Source organism: Urocampus carinirostris, chromosome 9, assembly GCF_059441175.1.
Source record: "Urocampus carinirostris isolate Australia breed hairy pipefish chromosome 9, RoL_Ucar_1.0, whole genome shotgun sequence".
NCBI classification, from domain to species: Eukaryota; Metazoa; Chordata; class Actinopteri; order Syngnathiformes; family Syngnathidae; genus Urocampus; species Urocampus carinirostris.
In genome coordinates, this window is record NC_142357.1 from 13004565 (window position 1) to 13021864 (window position 17300).

Sequence of the window (17300 nt, forward strand, 5' to 3'; positions counted from 1 at the left end):
TGTATTTTGGGGTAAATAAGGCGCACCGGGTTACAGCACCAGTTTATAACAGGCTTAAAGGCACATTTTCAAAAATTGGGCAAAATTGTGGTTTTTACGTGCGCGTTATATTTAAGAAAATACAGTACACATCCTAACGATCAATCCTCAAACAACATGTTTAAATCATACACAAACTTAAACAAAAAAACTTAAACTTTACGTGTATTTACAAATTAAAAACATTGTTAAAAAGAAAATATCATATCTTCATTGTACGCTGCATCCACCATTTTTAGCTAAATGTACGAGGAAGTCATTTGCGACAACAACAAAAATGTTTCCAAAATGTATTTAATTCTTTCGAACAAAGATACACTGCTTTTATGCATTCTTGAATGGGAAAGTCACCTACTTCTATCCCAGTAACTAAATACTTTGATAAACATTTTGTTTTGTTGTTCATTTTTGTTGATTTTTTGATAGTGTTGTGAACAATCAAATTTGCAAAACTGTTCAAAATAACAAAACAGCAACTTACAACTCAACTTATTGTAAAATACTCTATAGAATATATTCTACTAAATGTATGTTACAGAAAATGAGACTTTACAACTCGGACAACTTTCTCCAGTGTTTGCATAATATTGTAGAGACACTTTCTCTTGCATTCCTGTTACGATGCACTGTTTTTTATTTGCACTATCATCATTGTAGCTCGTCCTGTTGCGCGTTCAAGTAAAACTCTTAGATTCGCTTCAATAAACTCTCTCCCTTATTCAACTTTTTAGGGGTTCGGGTTGGCATCTGGACTGGATTTGAAAATTCCTTTTCTGAATTTCACCATTTCCATCCAACAATAAAAGACAACCACAACCACGTGTGCAATATTTCAATTCAATTTATGGTTTTGTACACTCGTCAAGGACTTTTAGACCAAAATGGCAAGATCCCCATCTGTATCAAGATTTTCATACTCATATCAATAAGGCGATTTTCTTACAGCAGACCTCAATGCTCAATTCTGATTTTTTGGGGGTGAAATACGATGTTTTTGTGGGATCACTCTCATTTCCAGCTAAATGCGACTTGTATATGATATCCTATGTGAATGCCACAAAGGTCCTGCATGCGCAGAAGACCACACTTGACATCACACACAATGCGCTCAGTGTTTGCGGAAGTAATCATGTTTTTTTACGGCAAGGCGTATCATACAGTATTATAGTATTGTCCTACCAAAGGGAGCACATTTAAAGCTTAATTATTTTAAGGAGTATATTAACAAAAAAGAGAACCAGGGTTTTGTAAGGGAGTAGCAGCAACATCCGTCCCGCCTCGTTGAAGGCATAATAGTGACGTCTGCGCCTATCCAGGTCACATTCACGCGTTTCAATTTTTTACACAGCAGTCACATTCCATAGAATCAGTTATGTATTGGATTTAATACCACAAACGAAGGTGCCCATGGTATGGTGCAAAATAAAATTCGGATATGTGCCATTCACGCAGACTTTAACAGATCAGATACAGGTTGCATTCCTGGAAAAGAAAGCAAATCTGATTTCCTTGCATTGTGAAGCCTAAAATAAAATGTGAACAATTTAAAAGAATTATGATAGCCCCCACCATGGCCAACAAAAAAACAATTTTTGTTAACTGGGAAAGTAAACCAATAACGGTGTTGGCCACTTTCTATCGTTCAAAGCTTTTCTTTGCTGTCTCCGTAAGCAAAATGTTTTTCACATTACAAAATCTCAAAGAAAACACCCCCCTAAAATACATAATTCAAAAGCCGGCCATGTTGCAAAAATATTTGAAGACTGAATGCAAACATAACAAATACGCCTTTCAGACCAAAAACAGGTGTTGGAATTTCATTGGCACTCGGCATTTCCCATGCATTATTCCCAGAATCGACAGCAAACAGCATTATGTCAGAAAAAACAACCAACTTTTACAGCGCACGATCCAAAAGCACTTTAAATGCAAGGTGCATCATTTTGAAAGCTCCCGGCATTACACTTGGCGTATAAAAGTCAAAATTAAGTGCAACATTTTTCAGGCGAAAGTACAAAACAATGCAAGTTCAAAGTACAAGAATAAGCAAGTATTCCCAAAGTCAAACCTGAATTTGAAAGAGATAGACAAAAAAGAAGAAGTTTATGCACCAGTAAGGCCTACAACCTCTTAAATTGCAATATTTATTTTGGAGCTCACCCTTTGGTTTGTTACGTTTGAAGCATGTTTGTTCTCTTTTGCTGTGTAACTTAAATTTTGTTTATTGTGTATTTACTGAATTCATTTTGGATTTATAAAATCCTGCCATTTTTTCTGATTTCTTCTCGTACCGCTCTTCTTAGGTTCATACAATTTAATCCGATTTCATCTAAGTCACCTCACTTGTTATGTTTTGTTATTAATTTCACAATTCTTCTTTTTTTTCAGGCATGTTGCAAGAAACATAAAATGACAAAATTAACAAATCACTCACAAACAAAAACGGGATGACGGGATACTGTTTTGTACTAAAACAATTCTACCATTTTGTTTGATTTCCTCTTTTTAATTTATTTTACAACTATTTTTGATCTTTCAGGCATGTTGCAAGGAACTTACAAATCACCCACAACCAAAAATGAGATGTCAGGTTGCATCTGCAACTGACAGGCCAAATAGTAGCATAACTTAAACACAGACGTCTTGGTTGAGTTCTCAGGGACAATATCATTTTGATTTCTGATCAACACAACAAAGATACTACAGTTTTATCCATCTGTATATAGTCTAAATATACTTCTGACAAGTCAAGTACGCGCAAAACTTGTAAACAAACAAGATGCAGCAATGAAGCAAAATTTTGCAGCACCCTGGTCCGATGCTTGTCAATGCAAAGGTCTAGCTCTACTATGAAGAGCGTGAGGGCGCTTAACATCAACAATAACAGCGACCAGGAGAGGAAAGCGCTGTATCTGAGTCAGACGAAGAGGCTTCTCCAGCTACTGGTAAACCCGGAAACCAGTAGTATTTCATGTTGGGGGCTAACCTCAACACAAAAAAACACCTGTATAAAGATTGGCGTTGCCAGGCTGCACTTTCCTCAGATACATCATATGAAGTGGTGCCCCAAGAACCCCGGCGGTTAACAGATCTGTGAACCGTGAATTGTGACATATGCTGAATTGGGCATTGCACATTGGAAAAGCTCACTCTTTTTCAATAAAAAAATAACTGGACACCTCTCAGTATAAAAGAAAAACATTAATAGTTAATAGATACATAATTCTTGAGCAGCTCTTCCATATTTAGACGACTCACATTTTCCCTTCCTTATCTGAGGGAGCGAAATGCCATCACACTCGGTCCATCCTCACCCTGTTGCGACATCCTTCATCACCTCCACAGCGGGTGCGAAATGTCTTGAGGAAGGTCTTACGAGAACCCTACAAAGGCCAACTAAAATTATTTTAGGCGGCTCACATATGAGAAGCCCATCAGACTTTCCGTCTCATATTTAATCAAAGGTAGATTTTTTTAATGCCAGGCTCAGTGCCCAATGAATGTAATCATTCGCCACTTAAGTTGGATGAAAGCTCTTTTGTGCATGTGCTTTAAGGGATACGCTTGTCCGGACCACGCATAGACAATCACACACCCAAGCTGAGTATGTCCATTAAGGCTGTCGGTCTGCAAAGGGTCTTGATTAATTGCACACCGCGTAGAAGCAAATTAAGGCCATTGTTGGTGCTACCCATGCTCAACATCTCCCCCCTCGATAATTAAGTAAGAATAGATTGCCAAGCAGGATAGCGATCGTTCCTTAACAGCAATAAAGGTCTCGCTTCGTGTAAGCAGTAATGGCAACGGATACATGCACATGCACGTCTACAACGTGCGTTGACCACTGCACAAGTGTTAACTAAGGCTGCATGCATTTGTATTGCTCCATGTAGAGCGTTTTGGGTCAAGTACGACCAACGTAGATTAGTAAGATACAAAGGACCGACCCTAACATACTGTATGTAGAAAAACATGTATAAAAGAACAAATACCTCTACGAATTATGCAATATATATATATATATCACTTCGATAAGTGATTCTAGCATGCATGGTAGCATATATATATTCCAAAAACATGCATTTCAGGTGAATTGGCCGGTCCAAATTGTCCCTAGGTGTGAATGAGCGAATGAGTTGTCTGTCCCCGTGTGCCCTGCGATTGGCTGGCAACCAGTTCAGGGTGTCCCCTGCCCACTGCCCGAAGATGGCTGGGATGGGCTCCAGCCCCTCCGTGACCCTAATGAGGATAAGCGGTACGGCTAATGAGATGAGATGAGTAGTAATGGCAATGGATACACACAGCATACACAAAAAAAATAAATAACAAGAAATCAATAACAAAATACAGACAGAACTATATAAAATACAATAAAAATGACAAAGTAATTAAGTTTTGAAAAATTGCATTTATGTCATATACTTGGGTTTGATTTATTTATGAGCTTATTTATTTCTATGGCATATATTCATCAGTGCTTATTCACTTATTGATTTATTTTCACATATGGTAAAAGAATGTGATTCGGTTATTGAATAATCCTTCTATTGTTCAGTTTGATTAGTGAACAATTCATAAACAATTTTCTGGTTAAATGTTTGAGTGCCATTGGAGACTCATATCTGTCGAGGAGCTTTCATCATTGGAAAAGGCAGAGCAAGGCATTGGTCATCTCTGTTGTGAAATCTAGTCAATTATATCACTGTATTTACTAACTCTAGCCACAAATACAAAGTGACTCCTCTCTTTCAGAGAAAATAAATTTGGGTCAAAGTAGAAGTATAAATGCAAAAGAAGAGATCAGTAGCTTGAAAATTGGAGATCATTTTTAAGATAGTAACATCTGGTAAAAGATTTATTGGTGTATTCACAAATATGAGCAGTGAAAGTAGTGACTCCAATTTGCTGCATATATGAAATTTACTAAGCAATTCTATGATTTGGTGTGGGATACTTAAGACTTAGCATTTCCAAGGTGAGACATCAAATAATCAGAACTTCATTTGCAAACAAATACAAACTAAATCATGTGTAATTTTTCCACAAATACGGTCAACGCCGCGCTGCCGCTCGGTCACGTCATGTCACACCCGGTCAGGACTCGGTTCGGTGGCGGCGTGTCAACTTTGTGTTTTCCATTAATAATTCCAATTTTATGCTGATGAGTGCACCCACAGCTCAAATTGGATTTGGGGGGCTTGGTTGGAGGGGGAGCCGGCTTCCTGAGGAAAGTACATCTCAAAAGCCATTTGATGAGAGAAGACATGCTGAGATTTGTTGACAATGCTGTTTACACTCTGGCTGTGTGGCAAATAGCGTGTTGCTTTTCATTAATTTATTTATTTTCAGGATGTGTGTTTGCATGCGTGTGGGTTTACAAGAAGGTAAAAAAGTCATGCCCGGTGGCTCCAGAGTCCCAATTCAATAGCTGGGCTCGAGTAACATACACTTTCATAACCCCTCAGTCAAATATGTACTCGGTGCAGTGATTAGAAACCTGTAATAAACATGTATTAGTCTTTTGCACAGGAGTTTAACATTTCACCAGTGTCTACAATTGCATCACAATGCGTGAAATGATGTTGCTTTCTTGCATTCTGGACGGTGACTCCTGAAACTTGTTTGCTGTGTAATAGGGGTGGGCAGACTGATCCAAATATCAATATTCCCAATACTAAGCCCGAACTTGGATCAGATCAACACTATTTTCCGGAGATTGATACTTTAATCCTCCGTCAATTTCCTCAATGCGCTGCTTATCTAAGTAGACAGTGCAAAACTTCTCTCCCTTGGCCACTCTTTAAGGGTATGCTTAAGTTTTGCACTTATCCCTACCAGGTATGCTATTATATCTGGCCGTCCAGGCAGAAGAGAGGGCCAAATCTCTGAGAAAACCACTACCAGAGGCTAGAGGATGACAGGCAAATAGGAAGTGCTGTACTATGTAGACTTTTTTCAACTACAGAAAAGGACAATGCCGGATGTTATTTGTGTGGTAAAGTGGTCTGCTATTGTGGCAGCACCACAAATTGACATAACCAAAAAAAGAAAGCAGCAAGCTGCAACAAAAATGTAAACATGTTACTGTTCCTTAACTAAATATGTGAGTGTGTTGTTTCTAGGGCAACAGAGCCAATGAGAGACAATTGACACCTTATTTGCATTACTGACTTTATTTTCAAAATATTGTGCAATGGATGGTACTTTTGTTGTCCTGTTGACATGGTTATTCCGTATTAGTAGTTTGGTTACATTGCTGGTTTTCGGTTTGAGTCACTTAGCTTTTGTTCTGGAACAGTTGTAATAGAAATATTCCTATGTTATTTACACTTTTCAATCTAGTTAATACATTTTTTTTAATGCATACAATATTTCTTTCTTGTTTATAAAAAAATACTGTATAAACAAACTTAAGAGGTATGGATTGAAGTATTCAATAACCATGACATTTCCAAGTAAAAGCATCGGTATCAGATCACGTTGATCAATACCACGCTGCTTTTACTTGGATAGAATAGATACCAAAATTCCTAGTATCACCAACCATCATTTAGAAGCATGTTTTGTGCTGGGATACAAAATACTGTTTTATAAGAGGAAAAATCAATCCCAAACAACTTCATAGTTTGAAGCAGAAATCAACCCAAAGGATTTTCTAACAACATGTTGTATGCACTCTCACTAGTGTAAGGAGATGAATAGATGAAGTTCTTAAATGATGAGTTACAAAGAAAACTACCTCTTTTTTATTTATCTTGGGGGCATCAATTTTACAACTTTCAGTACACTGAAAGTAGCGTCAAAGTCTTAGGGTAACAACCAATTTAAATTGCATTAACCATGATCATGGTTCTTCGGCTTTTATTTATTACACCATTAGCTTTGCAACTTTGGACAATCCCTAAGCACCTTTTTGTAAAAATGTTTGTTTTTATCTGGTATACTCACTTGCATTACTTTTTATGCTTTCTGCAACCGCAAACTAGCATGGTCTTTTTCAACGACACTTCAAAAACTCTCTCTACTTTAAATAAGGTAAACCAGTATATTTTCTTCAGCCAAAAATATTCTGCTTTTATTCGCCAAAATCTAGCAATGTCTTTTTCTATGTATACATTTAGCAAGAATGTCTTTCAGAGGGAGCCAGCGGGCAGATGGACTGGAGGATCACCACACCTACATCATCACCGGCACCTTACCCTGATTAAGAATTCTGTATATAACGACTGTCCTGACAGCAGGAGCTGATAGGTCCTTTCTGTTTTGATTCCTTTTTGATTCCTTCCTGCACTTGATGCCTGTCCTTGACCAACTCAGGCTTTTATGTATCTTTCCTGCAGTTAGTTTTGTCCGGACTGCGTTTTTTGTTTATCATTTTCTCAAGTCAAGCCATGTTTATTTGTATAACCCTTAATTACAAGGTGTTTCAAAGGGCTGCACAGACCACAGATGATTGCAAACCACAGACTATTAATCTACAAGATGATTGCAAACCTTGATCTACAACCTACATGTGCAGAGCGCTTTTTGTTATTTTCCAAGTGTAATAATACCAAGTGTATTGGGGGACAAAGTTAGGACAAAATTAGCCCATTTGTCTTTAGGAGTAGGCGGATACATTCAAACATTGATATTCTAATAAGTACATAAGTCGGATCGAATACTATTGTCCTGTGATCAATACTCAAATCCTCTACCAATTTCTTCAGGCAATTTCTCTCACCCAGAACCCTCAGCCACACTTAAAGTATATGCCTGAATGTATGACTAGCAGCACATTTTTAGGACCTCTCCCTATCTGTCCTTATAAAGCATACTGTCTGACAGGAGAGCCAAATCCATGTGCCAATTCCTACCAGAAGAGGCAAACATGAAACACTACAAAATAGGACAATGTAAGGTGTAATTTGTGGTCTTCTATTGTTGCAAGACCACACATTTGAATGAAATAATGAAAAGGTTTACTCGCAGAGAGAAATGAGCTTGAAGCTGAAATGTAAGCATAATACTGTTCCTAAACAAATAAACTCTAAATGTTTGGTCACTGTGCTAACAGAGCCAATGAGATTGAATTGATCCTTTTTTGCATTACTGACTTTCCTTTCAAAATATTGTGCAATGTAAGGTACTTTAGTTGCCTTGGTGATATTGTTATACCAAGCAAAAATTATCGGCATTGGAAGAGTATATGATCAGTATCAGCTCATCATAAATCGATACTATCCTGTATTTAGTTGTATCGGATCAATACCAAAATTCTGGGTATCGCCCACCTGTTGTAAAAAAAAAACATCTTTGAATGACAATCCAATGTGTGTTTGGTATGTTTTTCATCTGATTATGCATTTTTGGTTATGGTCAAAATATAGTCCTGAATATACGATTTATATATGTTTACAGATATATATCTAGAGCATTTTAATTTATGTTGTGTAAACTTCATATTTCCACAGCAGTTACTGTGTCCCAGATGCTTCAATCTTCTCTGTTGCTTGATCTCGCAATCATCATTCATCCCTCAAACTGTAGCTTTTGGAAATTATGATCAGCAGCCACGCACTAAACATCTCGGCCGTGTGACACTTTAGCGCCTCATTCTTCACTCCGACGTCCACCTGAGAGGACAAATGTGCTCTTCGCTTTTTATCGACGGGGCCGTCAACTCGCAGTCACGCCTCCCACGTTTTCGCTCATGGAACTTCATGTCTTATTTATATGCAGTCCTGGACGGCCAGGTTGTGTAAAGAGCTCAAACATTGTTTATGCGGCACTTAGTTTGCATTTTAGACATTCAAAGGCATTCAGTATATGACCTTGGTAATTGCACTCGAAATGGAATTTCTGGATTGTGCTAAATTTGACAATAGCCTAAAAGTTTTTCACCCACATCTCAGCATTATCTCTCTCTCTCTCTCTCTCTCTCTCTCTCTCTCTCTCTCTCTCTCTCTCTCTCTCTCTCTCTCTCTCTCTCTCTCTCTCTCTCTCTCTCTCTCTCTCTCTCTCTCTCTCTCTCTCTCTCTCTTTCTCTCTTTCTCTCTCTCTCTCTCCCTCTTTCTCTCTCTCTCTCTCTCTCTCTCTCTCTTTCTTGTCTTTGTCAACCCCTCTTTTTTATCTCTCTCATTCTGTCCTCCACATGTCTATTTAACTGTATCTCTCCTTATCTCTTTAAAATGATTGCAATTAGGAAAAAAAAAGATTTTGTTAATATCAAGTACGATTGGGTGTGCTCTTACAATGCAAGAAACGATGTTGAAAATGCTTTTCGTCAATTTATCTGAAATCATTTCCAACTGTTCTTTCTCATTTAAAATGATGATGATGAAATTTTCCTTTCAAACGCACGGCGCATATTTGAGTCACCATGCAGAGCGGCGTGGATGATGCATTATGGAAGCATTGAAAAGGCCGCTGTTGACACGGAAACAAGATTGCAATGAGGACTAAAAGGACTCCTACAAGCCTCCCGATTGGTCGCCGTAGGTCCTAACTCTCTCCCGCCCCGGATCCGTCTCTCCTCCTCATCACAGCGGGGCAATTTCAGTGGTTTGTTATAGCTCCTCTATCTTCTCCCGGGCTACTCCTTATATCAGCATTTCAATTTCCTCCTGTGCGCCGGCTTTCAGCACCTAAACTACTTGTGACTTTCGCTCTCTCAGACGAAAAGCAAAAATAAAGCCGTAGGAGAGGGATGTGATGCTCTCAAACGAGAACATGATGCCGAATTACTAAATATGAAATAAATAAGCGCAGCACGCTAACACAGGGGAAAAACTTTCAGATAAATTCATCTAAAAAAATCTTAACTTCCATAAAGATTAAGGTTAAATACATATTTTTTAATATCTTTAAAGGTCATTTAAATGCAAATGCAAATGTTCGCATACTACAAAGCTGCGGGCAGTTTGTAATGCTGTAATTTGTAACATTTAATAGTATAATCGAAGTGCTGTATATAATATTCAGAATGAATTTTACACTCAAACTATTTTCACAGTAGCTACTGAAGGGTATATTAAAAATTAAAGGAGAATATTGGATATTAATTCAAACAGGGTTTGTATTTCTTTTCAAGCACATTCAAAGGACTTTCAAAGGCAATTTTCTCCAGTACCATTATAAGAAAAAAAAAAAAACGTCGCAATTATGTATTTTTCTGATGTTCTGTGATTTACATATGGCATTTCTAATCCTGCATGCACATTTATAAAACAATATAATTTTTAGATCTTAAGTTAATAGTGAATATGTTTGTGGATCTGATTTGATCTGAATTTTTGAGACAAATATCTCCCCATATAGTTGTTGGGTAAACATCACAGTACTATGTAGCTTACATTTTCAGTTGCAGGAAGTTCTTCCCATTACAATTTACCACTACCTTCACTTGTAGCATGACCCGTAATGTCCCTGATTGAGACGTAATCCATGCACTTGTACACTTTTCAAAGTGAGCTGTTTAGGTAAAGCACGGACCTGTACTCTTGGCTGATGACGCTTCATAAGGCAATGCAGAACAAACTAATGCCCGCTGCAGTTAATCACAAAGGAAGAATTAATGCAATGGGTGCTTCAGGGAAGACTATTATTGATATTAGATATAAATGCAAAACAAAACATATATATGGGCTATACATTGTATGCCTATACAAAAAAACGATGCAAATCTAAAAACACTCATTTGACATGTATTATTTTAACACAGCTTTTTTTCCTTCTCTAAAGTAAATTATGACATTATTTCTTGAAAAATTTGTTTAGCAATAAGGTCAAAATGTTACGCTCAAAGGAAAATAAAATAAATCCCCAGCAGACATGCGCTTATTCACGCAACAAGAAACTAAAATCTGCCATACAATGTGAAGATGCGCAACACCATGAAAGATTTATTCCAACATGGCATGCCAATCCAAAGAACAAGATGAAAGTCCATAAGCGTCTAATTAGAAGTAAATAACAGCAACGGTAAATAATGACCCTGTCAACGTGTGTTTACTGTCATCCGTGCAATCACGCCAACATGCTTGCAATTACTCATGCAACGAAATATCATATCAGCCTTTCGTGTCTCGTGCTGTTTGTTTTTCTGTACAATGTGTCACCCACAATATACATCAATCCTTGACAGCAATTATATTATAGAAGCAAATATTTGCTTTTGCCTTCAAAATTATCATTTGCGTTTTAGTTAGTGCTCCAAATTCAAATCCTTAGTCCTCAAAGTGATTGTTTTTTCGTGTTCACTACAAACTTGCCTGCAAATATTCATTTTGCTGTACTTATGAATACATTCACATGTCTTAAATGGTAACATTATGCTATATTTGGCTTTAATTTTCGATTAAAGATCATAACACAATACCATGACATTGCAACGATGCTGAAACTGTCTCAATATCTTTGTGGTCAGGTCACAATATTAAAAGCAGCACATAAAGAGAACAAGCTGTTTTCCATAACACCATTTTCATCACCGCATGATATTCAGTTCATTATTATATTTTTTGAGGTTTATATGGGCATGTTATGGTCACTTGTGTTTAAGCAATGCTAATCACAAGATAAGAATAACATTAAAGCATTTATTTCCCTTAAAAAAAACAAGCAAGCTAGTGCCTCAATGTTAAATGTTATCAACAATTATATGTTGCGTAAACCCTTATATTACAGTTATTTGTATTATTTGTTATCTAAAAATTAGAATCACCTTGATTATCATTGTGTCGCTACTATGATACTCCAGTTGGCGAAATATACAAATATAAAATATAAAAAATCGACAAATACAAAGTATTTCGGGGCTTGTGGGATCTGAACCGTCGTACCATATGGTAACAGTTAGGAATAGCAGTTGCTAGGGTGTAAGGAGTCCTTCAGGATGTCTTTGGCTTTGCTGATGTAGCAATAGCTGGCAATGTCCCCCAGAGTGGGCAGGGGGCAGCCTGTGAACTTTTGATTCATGTTTATGATTATTTCCTGCCCGCTAAAGAGCATCCTGCGTACCATGCCACAATGCGGTACACTAAGGTGCTCTCTATTGTGGGCTGCAGAATTTCACCAGCAGCTTCCTTCAGGTTGTTCTTCCTCAGCACTCTTAGGAAATAGAGTTGCTGCTGGGCCATCTGTATCAGTGCCGCAGTGTTGGGCCGGCTAAGAGAGGACTTTGTGCTATTTTGATTGTATGTACTACTACTACTCAGATGTTATTATTATTCTAATCAGTATTGGTAAGTACATTTTTTACCTCTAAGAGGTGTTTAATAATACTCATGGTCCCTATTATTCCTACTACTACTACTACTACTACTACTACTACTACTACTAATAATAATAATAATAATAGAAACAACATTAATGAAACAATATTAATAATATAAAAGATAATAAAAAAAAATATATGTATATATATATATATATATATATATATATATATATATATATATATATATATACATATATATATATATATATATATATATGTATATATATATATATATATATATATATATATATATATATATATATATATATATATATATGGTAATTTCACTACTTTTAAATTCAATGTTACTTTTTCAATTCTATGCGTATATGTGCACTATATGGGGAAGTTTTAAATTTAATTCACCCATTGTATAATGACAATAAAGGCGTTTTATTTGATTCTGTTCTATTTTATTCTATTATTTTCTATTTTATTATATTCTATACTATTCTATTTGTTTTAATTTGTTTCTATTTGTTTCTATTCTATTATTTTCTAAATGTTAGCCAATACAGAATACATTCAGATAGTTGGGGCCTCATCTATGGAACAGTCTGCCAGAGGACTTTTTTACTGTAATACATTAAACTTTCTATTTGACACCTTTTTATTTTAGTTCTCTCATTGTTTCATTAATTTACTAAATTGGGATATTGTATTGATACTTTAATTGTGCCTTTTGTAACAGAATCTCAGTTAATTAAAACTCGTCAAAATGATCCTTCGTTATTTTGACGGGTTACAAATTGGGCAGCAGTACGTCCTCAAGAATCTAGTGCGGCATATTAAGGGAGAGTGAGGCAGAAAGACAAAATAGAATAATGGCGGGTGTATGAAAAAAAAAAGCAACAAGAGACAAGACCGGCCTGACCCGAACATATTGATTGATATTTTCAACATGACGTGGCCCGAAATTCGAAAGGATCTTATCTCTGATCACAGTACAAGTTATATTGTATCATATTGTTACATTCCTGCTCCAATGCCATATCAAGAAAAGTATGTTTTAGGGCTAGGATGGAAAAATAAAAGTCACTTTAGAAAAATAAAATAGACCAATAAAGCTCTTCTTACGGTGGCTCCAAGAAACACTGTAAAGATTTTGGAAAAGAATTGGGGAATTTTTAAAATATCTTTTAAAAGCATCTTACTGTAAACATACGACCAGTAGGGTGGAGATAAAGAGATCGACAAAGTCAGTGCACGTCTTGCAACCTCAAAGCTGAACTCTGTTTGGAAGCTCCCGGGAGATGTCACGTCACATGTTTGATGCATGAGGGTTCAGTTCTAAGCAGGGGTGTCAGAGACCGCCTACCTGCTGCCACATTCACGTCCGGACACAAATGACTTTTCCCAGAAAGAGCCACGGACACTTGTGTCAAAGCCTCTGACGTTAAAAGGATTCAAGGCCGACTGCAGAGTTGAAAGTGCAGGCTGGAGCAGGGGGGCCGCCTCTGGGCAGTGCAGGCGGATCTATCTTGGGGAATGCCACAGAAAAGTCAGGTAAAGCAAATAAGTCCATCTGGGAGTTTTCTACCCCAGGTATGAACTGTGGCTTCAGTGGCAGATCACCGTAAGTACTTGTCAAATACAAGAGTCCTAAAGCCAAATCTATGACTCTCAGGGCTGTGCTTGACATACTTTAAAGAAAAAAAAAGCCCTTTGATTCAAATGGAATTTAAGTAATATTCATTTGTATGGCCCTTGATCACATAGTTTCAAAGGACTGCACAGAACGCCATTTCAACATCCCTTGATCTGAAACTGACATGAGCATAAGGGAAAAAGAAACAATCCCCTTCCTGGGATGATAATACAAAAGCAACTAGCGATTAGCCACTTTCCCAATGCTGTTGTTATTTGTTTTGAATGTTCGAATCGATAAATAAACCCTAAACCTGCAGGCAGATGGTCACAACATGTTATGATAATATTACTGTAGTGTTCTGTGCCATTTCAACATAAGTCATTTCAAAGGATTCCCTAACATTGTTACGCTTTATGGGCTCCTCCTAGTTTGACTTTAAATACAATAAAAAATCTCTTTTTTTTAATCAGGCATTTTCAAGGTGGAAAAGTGATAACTTCCATTTTGCTCAAGCTTCAGCTGATGAGTAGTTAGGTTGCTAATATGTCAAGACTTTGTGATTGCGATATGATCTTCACCCGCCATTATTCTCAAAATGTCATCTCCCACATTTGGATTAAAAGATGTGGAGTACTTTACACAATTTTCTTCAAAATATGAAACAGTGATTGCTTTTACAAGATATTAGTTTATTTTGTACTTTACCTCTTCATTCATTTTTGTCCCCATTGTTGTTTTATTATTTTTCACCCAGTGCCCGGGAGTTCCTTTTCGTCCAGGCCAAACACAATTTTGCTCTGTGATTGGTTGGTAGATATTAGCAGGGTCAAGCAGTGCAAAATTGATTCTTGGCTTGGGTGAATTCACAAATACTGCTGGGATTTAGAAACAGATATACTTCTATGTCATTCCTGTACCTGTACACATGTATACAGAATGGAATGTCCATACATCTGACTCACACAGTTTCCGTAAATATCTAAATATATGTAAGTGGTTATGGGTTAGAATATTTTTAAAAAGTATAGTGGATGACAGTGCAAAAGACTATAGCTAAATCAGACAGTAAGGAAAATAATATAATGTACAAAAATGTATGGACGTGCAGTTGTAAGTAAATATGTATAGCTATAAGTACTGTACAGTAGTGCAAGTGTGTATTAGGAGCAGCAGAACCGATGTGCAAAAATGGCAGTCGGGTAAACATGTTTACTATACTGTAACAATATAATTTAAATAAATAAGAAACTTAATTACTTTTAAATAAAGACAGATGTGCGAATTAGCAGCTGGGTAGGCTCACAGAGTGTGAGATTGACAGTTTAACAGTCCAATGGCCGGGGAAAAAGCTCTTGCAAAACATCGTGGTTCTGCACCGCACACTGCAGTAACACTTCCAAGAGGCTAGCAGAGTAAACAATCCATGATGGGGGTAAGAGGGGTCCAAAAAGAGGTCTGTGGCTCGGGATAGGCAACATTTCTGTTCAATGTCCTGAATGGAGGGGGGAGAAGCCCTGACGACTTTCTTCGCGGTCCTCACTATCCTCCTGAAACTGCTCCAGTCGGATGCACTGCAGCCTCCACACCACACAGAGAAACAGCTAGTCAGGATACTCTCTAAGGTGTTTCTGTACAAAGTGGTGAAGGTGGGTGGGGGCATGTGGGCTCTTCTCATCCTCCGCAGGAAGTACAGATGCTGCTGTGCCTCCTTCCCCAGTGATGCACTGTTAAGAGACCATGTGAGTTTGTTCTGCGATGTGCACCACTGCTTGGTGTACCTCCACAGCCTTGTTGTTAATGAGAAGTTGGGCATGGTTGGACTGTTCCTTCCTGAAGTAAAAAATGATCTCTTTAGTTTTGTCGGCATTCAGGTGCACCAGCCCACCAACTGCTTCACCTCCTTTCTGTAGACCAGGTCGTTTTTATCCCTGATGAAGTCCAGAAACTACACAATATGGTTTGTGGCTGACCTTGAGTCCTGTGATCAGCCGGGGGATCAGGACACGGCCTTGGGAGGAGCCCGTGCTGAGAGTGATGACGTTAAAAATGTTTTGACCAAGCCTCACTGACTGGAGTCTGTCGGTGAGGAAGTCCAGTAGCCGGTTCCACAGGGGGTATTGAAGCCCAGGAGTCTCAGCTTGTCTACCAGGTGTTGTGGGATGATATTGTTGAATGCTAAATTGAAGTCCAGAAACAGACTATATACATATGGGTGTTCTTCTCCTCTAGGTGTGTCAGGCTCAGGTAAAGAGCAGCGGAGATGGCATCCTCGGTGGATATGTTTAACCGGTAGGTAAACTGGAAGGGGTGAGGAGGGGAGACTAGAGGTGATGTGCTCTTTAACCAGCTTCTCAAAGAACTTCATTATGATAGGAGTTAGCGTAGTCGTTCAGTGATGTGATCTGGGTTTTTTTCAGCTCTAGGGTGATGGTGGTAATTAATTAATTTTGCAGATGAAGGTCAACCGTTAACAATCAACGGATACCAAAATTCAACTCATACTTCCTCAGTCACATACAATAAACACAGAATACATTCATCCAAGGCAGTGTTTCTCAAACTTTTTTGAGAAAAGGCACACTTTGTTTTCATTCCAAAATATAGAAGCACACCGTCCATCAAAAAATAATTCCCTTCACCATTTTCAAGTATTGTTTTTCAAAGCTTAAACAATGTTAATTTTTTTTTAGCATATCTTTATTATTTAGATAGATATATAGATAGATATATTGATAGATAGATAGATAGATAGATAGATAGATAGATAGATAGATAGATAGATAGATAGATAGATAGATAGATAGATAGATAGATAGATAGATAGATAGATAGATAGATAGATAGATAGATAGATAGATAGATAGATAGATAGATAGATAGATAGATAGATAGATAGATAGATAGATAGATACTTTATTCATCCCCGAAGGGAAATTCACATTTCCAGCAGCATCCCTTCGCTGAGAACAATACAATAATAAAACAAAAATAATACAATATACAAATAACCAGTGTGACGTGCAAATGCCCACTGTAGCGTGTTATATAGAATAACTAAATAGTGCTACACAGAATACAGATTTAGTAGTATTTCTGCAAAGCTTCAAAGTCTATTTCTTTGTAGTAGATCTGTTGTGTTTTCATAGTATTACTGTACTTTTTTGGAATATTTCCAAAGTAGATTTTTTGTAGTATAACTGTAGTATTTTTGTAGTATTACTGTGGTTTGCAGTAGTTTTGCCATACTATCTCTGTAGTAATTATTCTGTAGTTATATGTTTGTATTTTATATTACTGTAGTAGTATTTCTATAGTAATTTTCCTTTTCAGAATGAATTATAGTAATATATGAGATCCATGTTTTAAGAACCAAGTTCGCTTGACATCTCCATCACTGTGTTTTCTATATAA

At 37.2% G+C, this 17300-nt stretch overlaps 1 protein-coding gene across 4 annotated transcripts in view; it reads right to left on the reverse strand.

Moving 5' to 3' along the window:
* Window positions 1-17300, reverse strand: part of LOC148359354 (leucine-rich repeat and immunoglobulin-like domain-containing nogo receptor-interacting protein 2) — a 316496-nt gene that overhangs the window by 57619 nt on the left and 241577 nt on the right. The window contains exon 1 of one of the 4 annotated variants that reach the window (XM_088344580.1): window positions 13617-13842. The exons of 2 other annotated variants lie outside the window; for them this stretch is intronic. In XM_088344580.1, the coding sequence (XP_088200706.1) occupies window positions 13617-13628 (12 nt within the window). In that variant the 5' untranslated portion in view covers window positions 13629-13842. Of the gene's footprint in view, window positions 1-13452; window positions 13585-13616; window positions 13843-17300 lie in introns of those variants that run through there. One more of the 4 variants, XM_088344581.1, reaches the window with a different exon arrangement.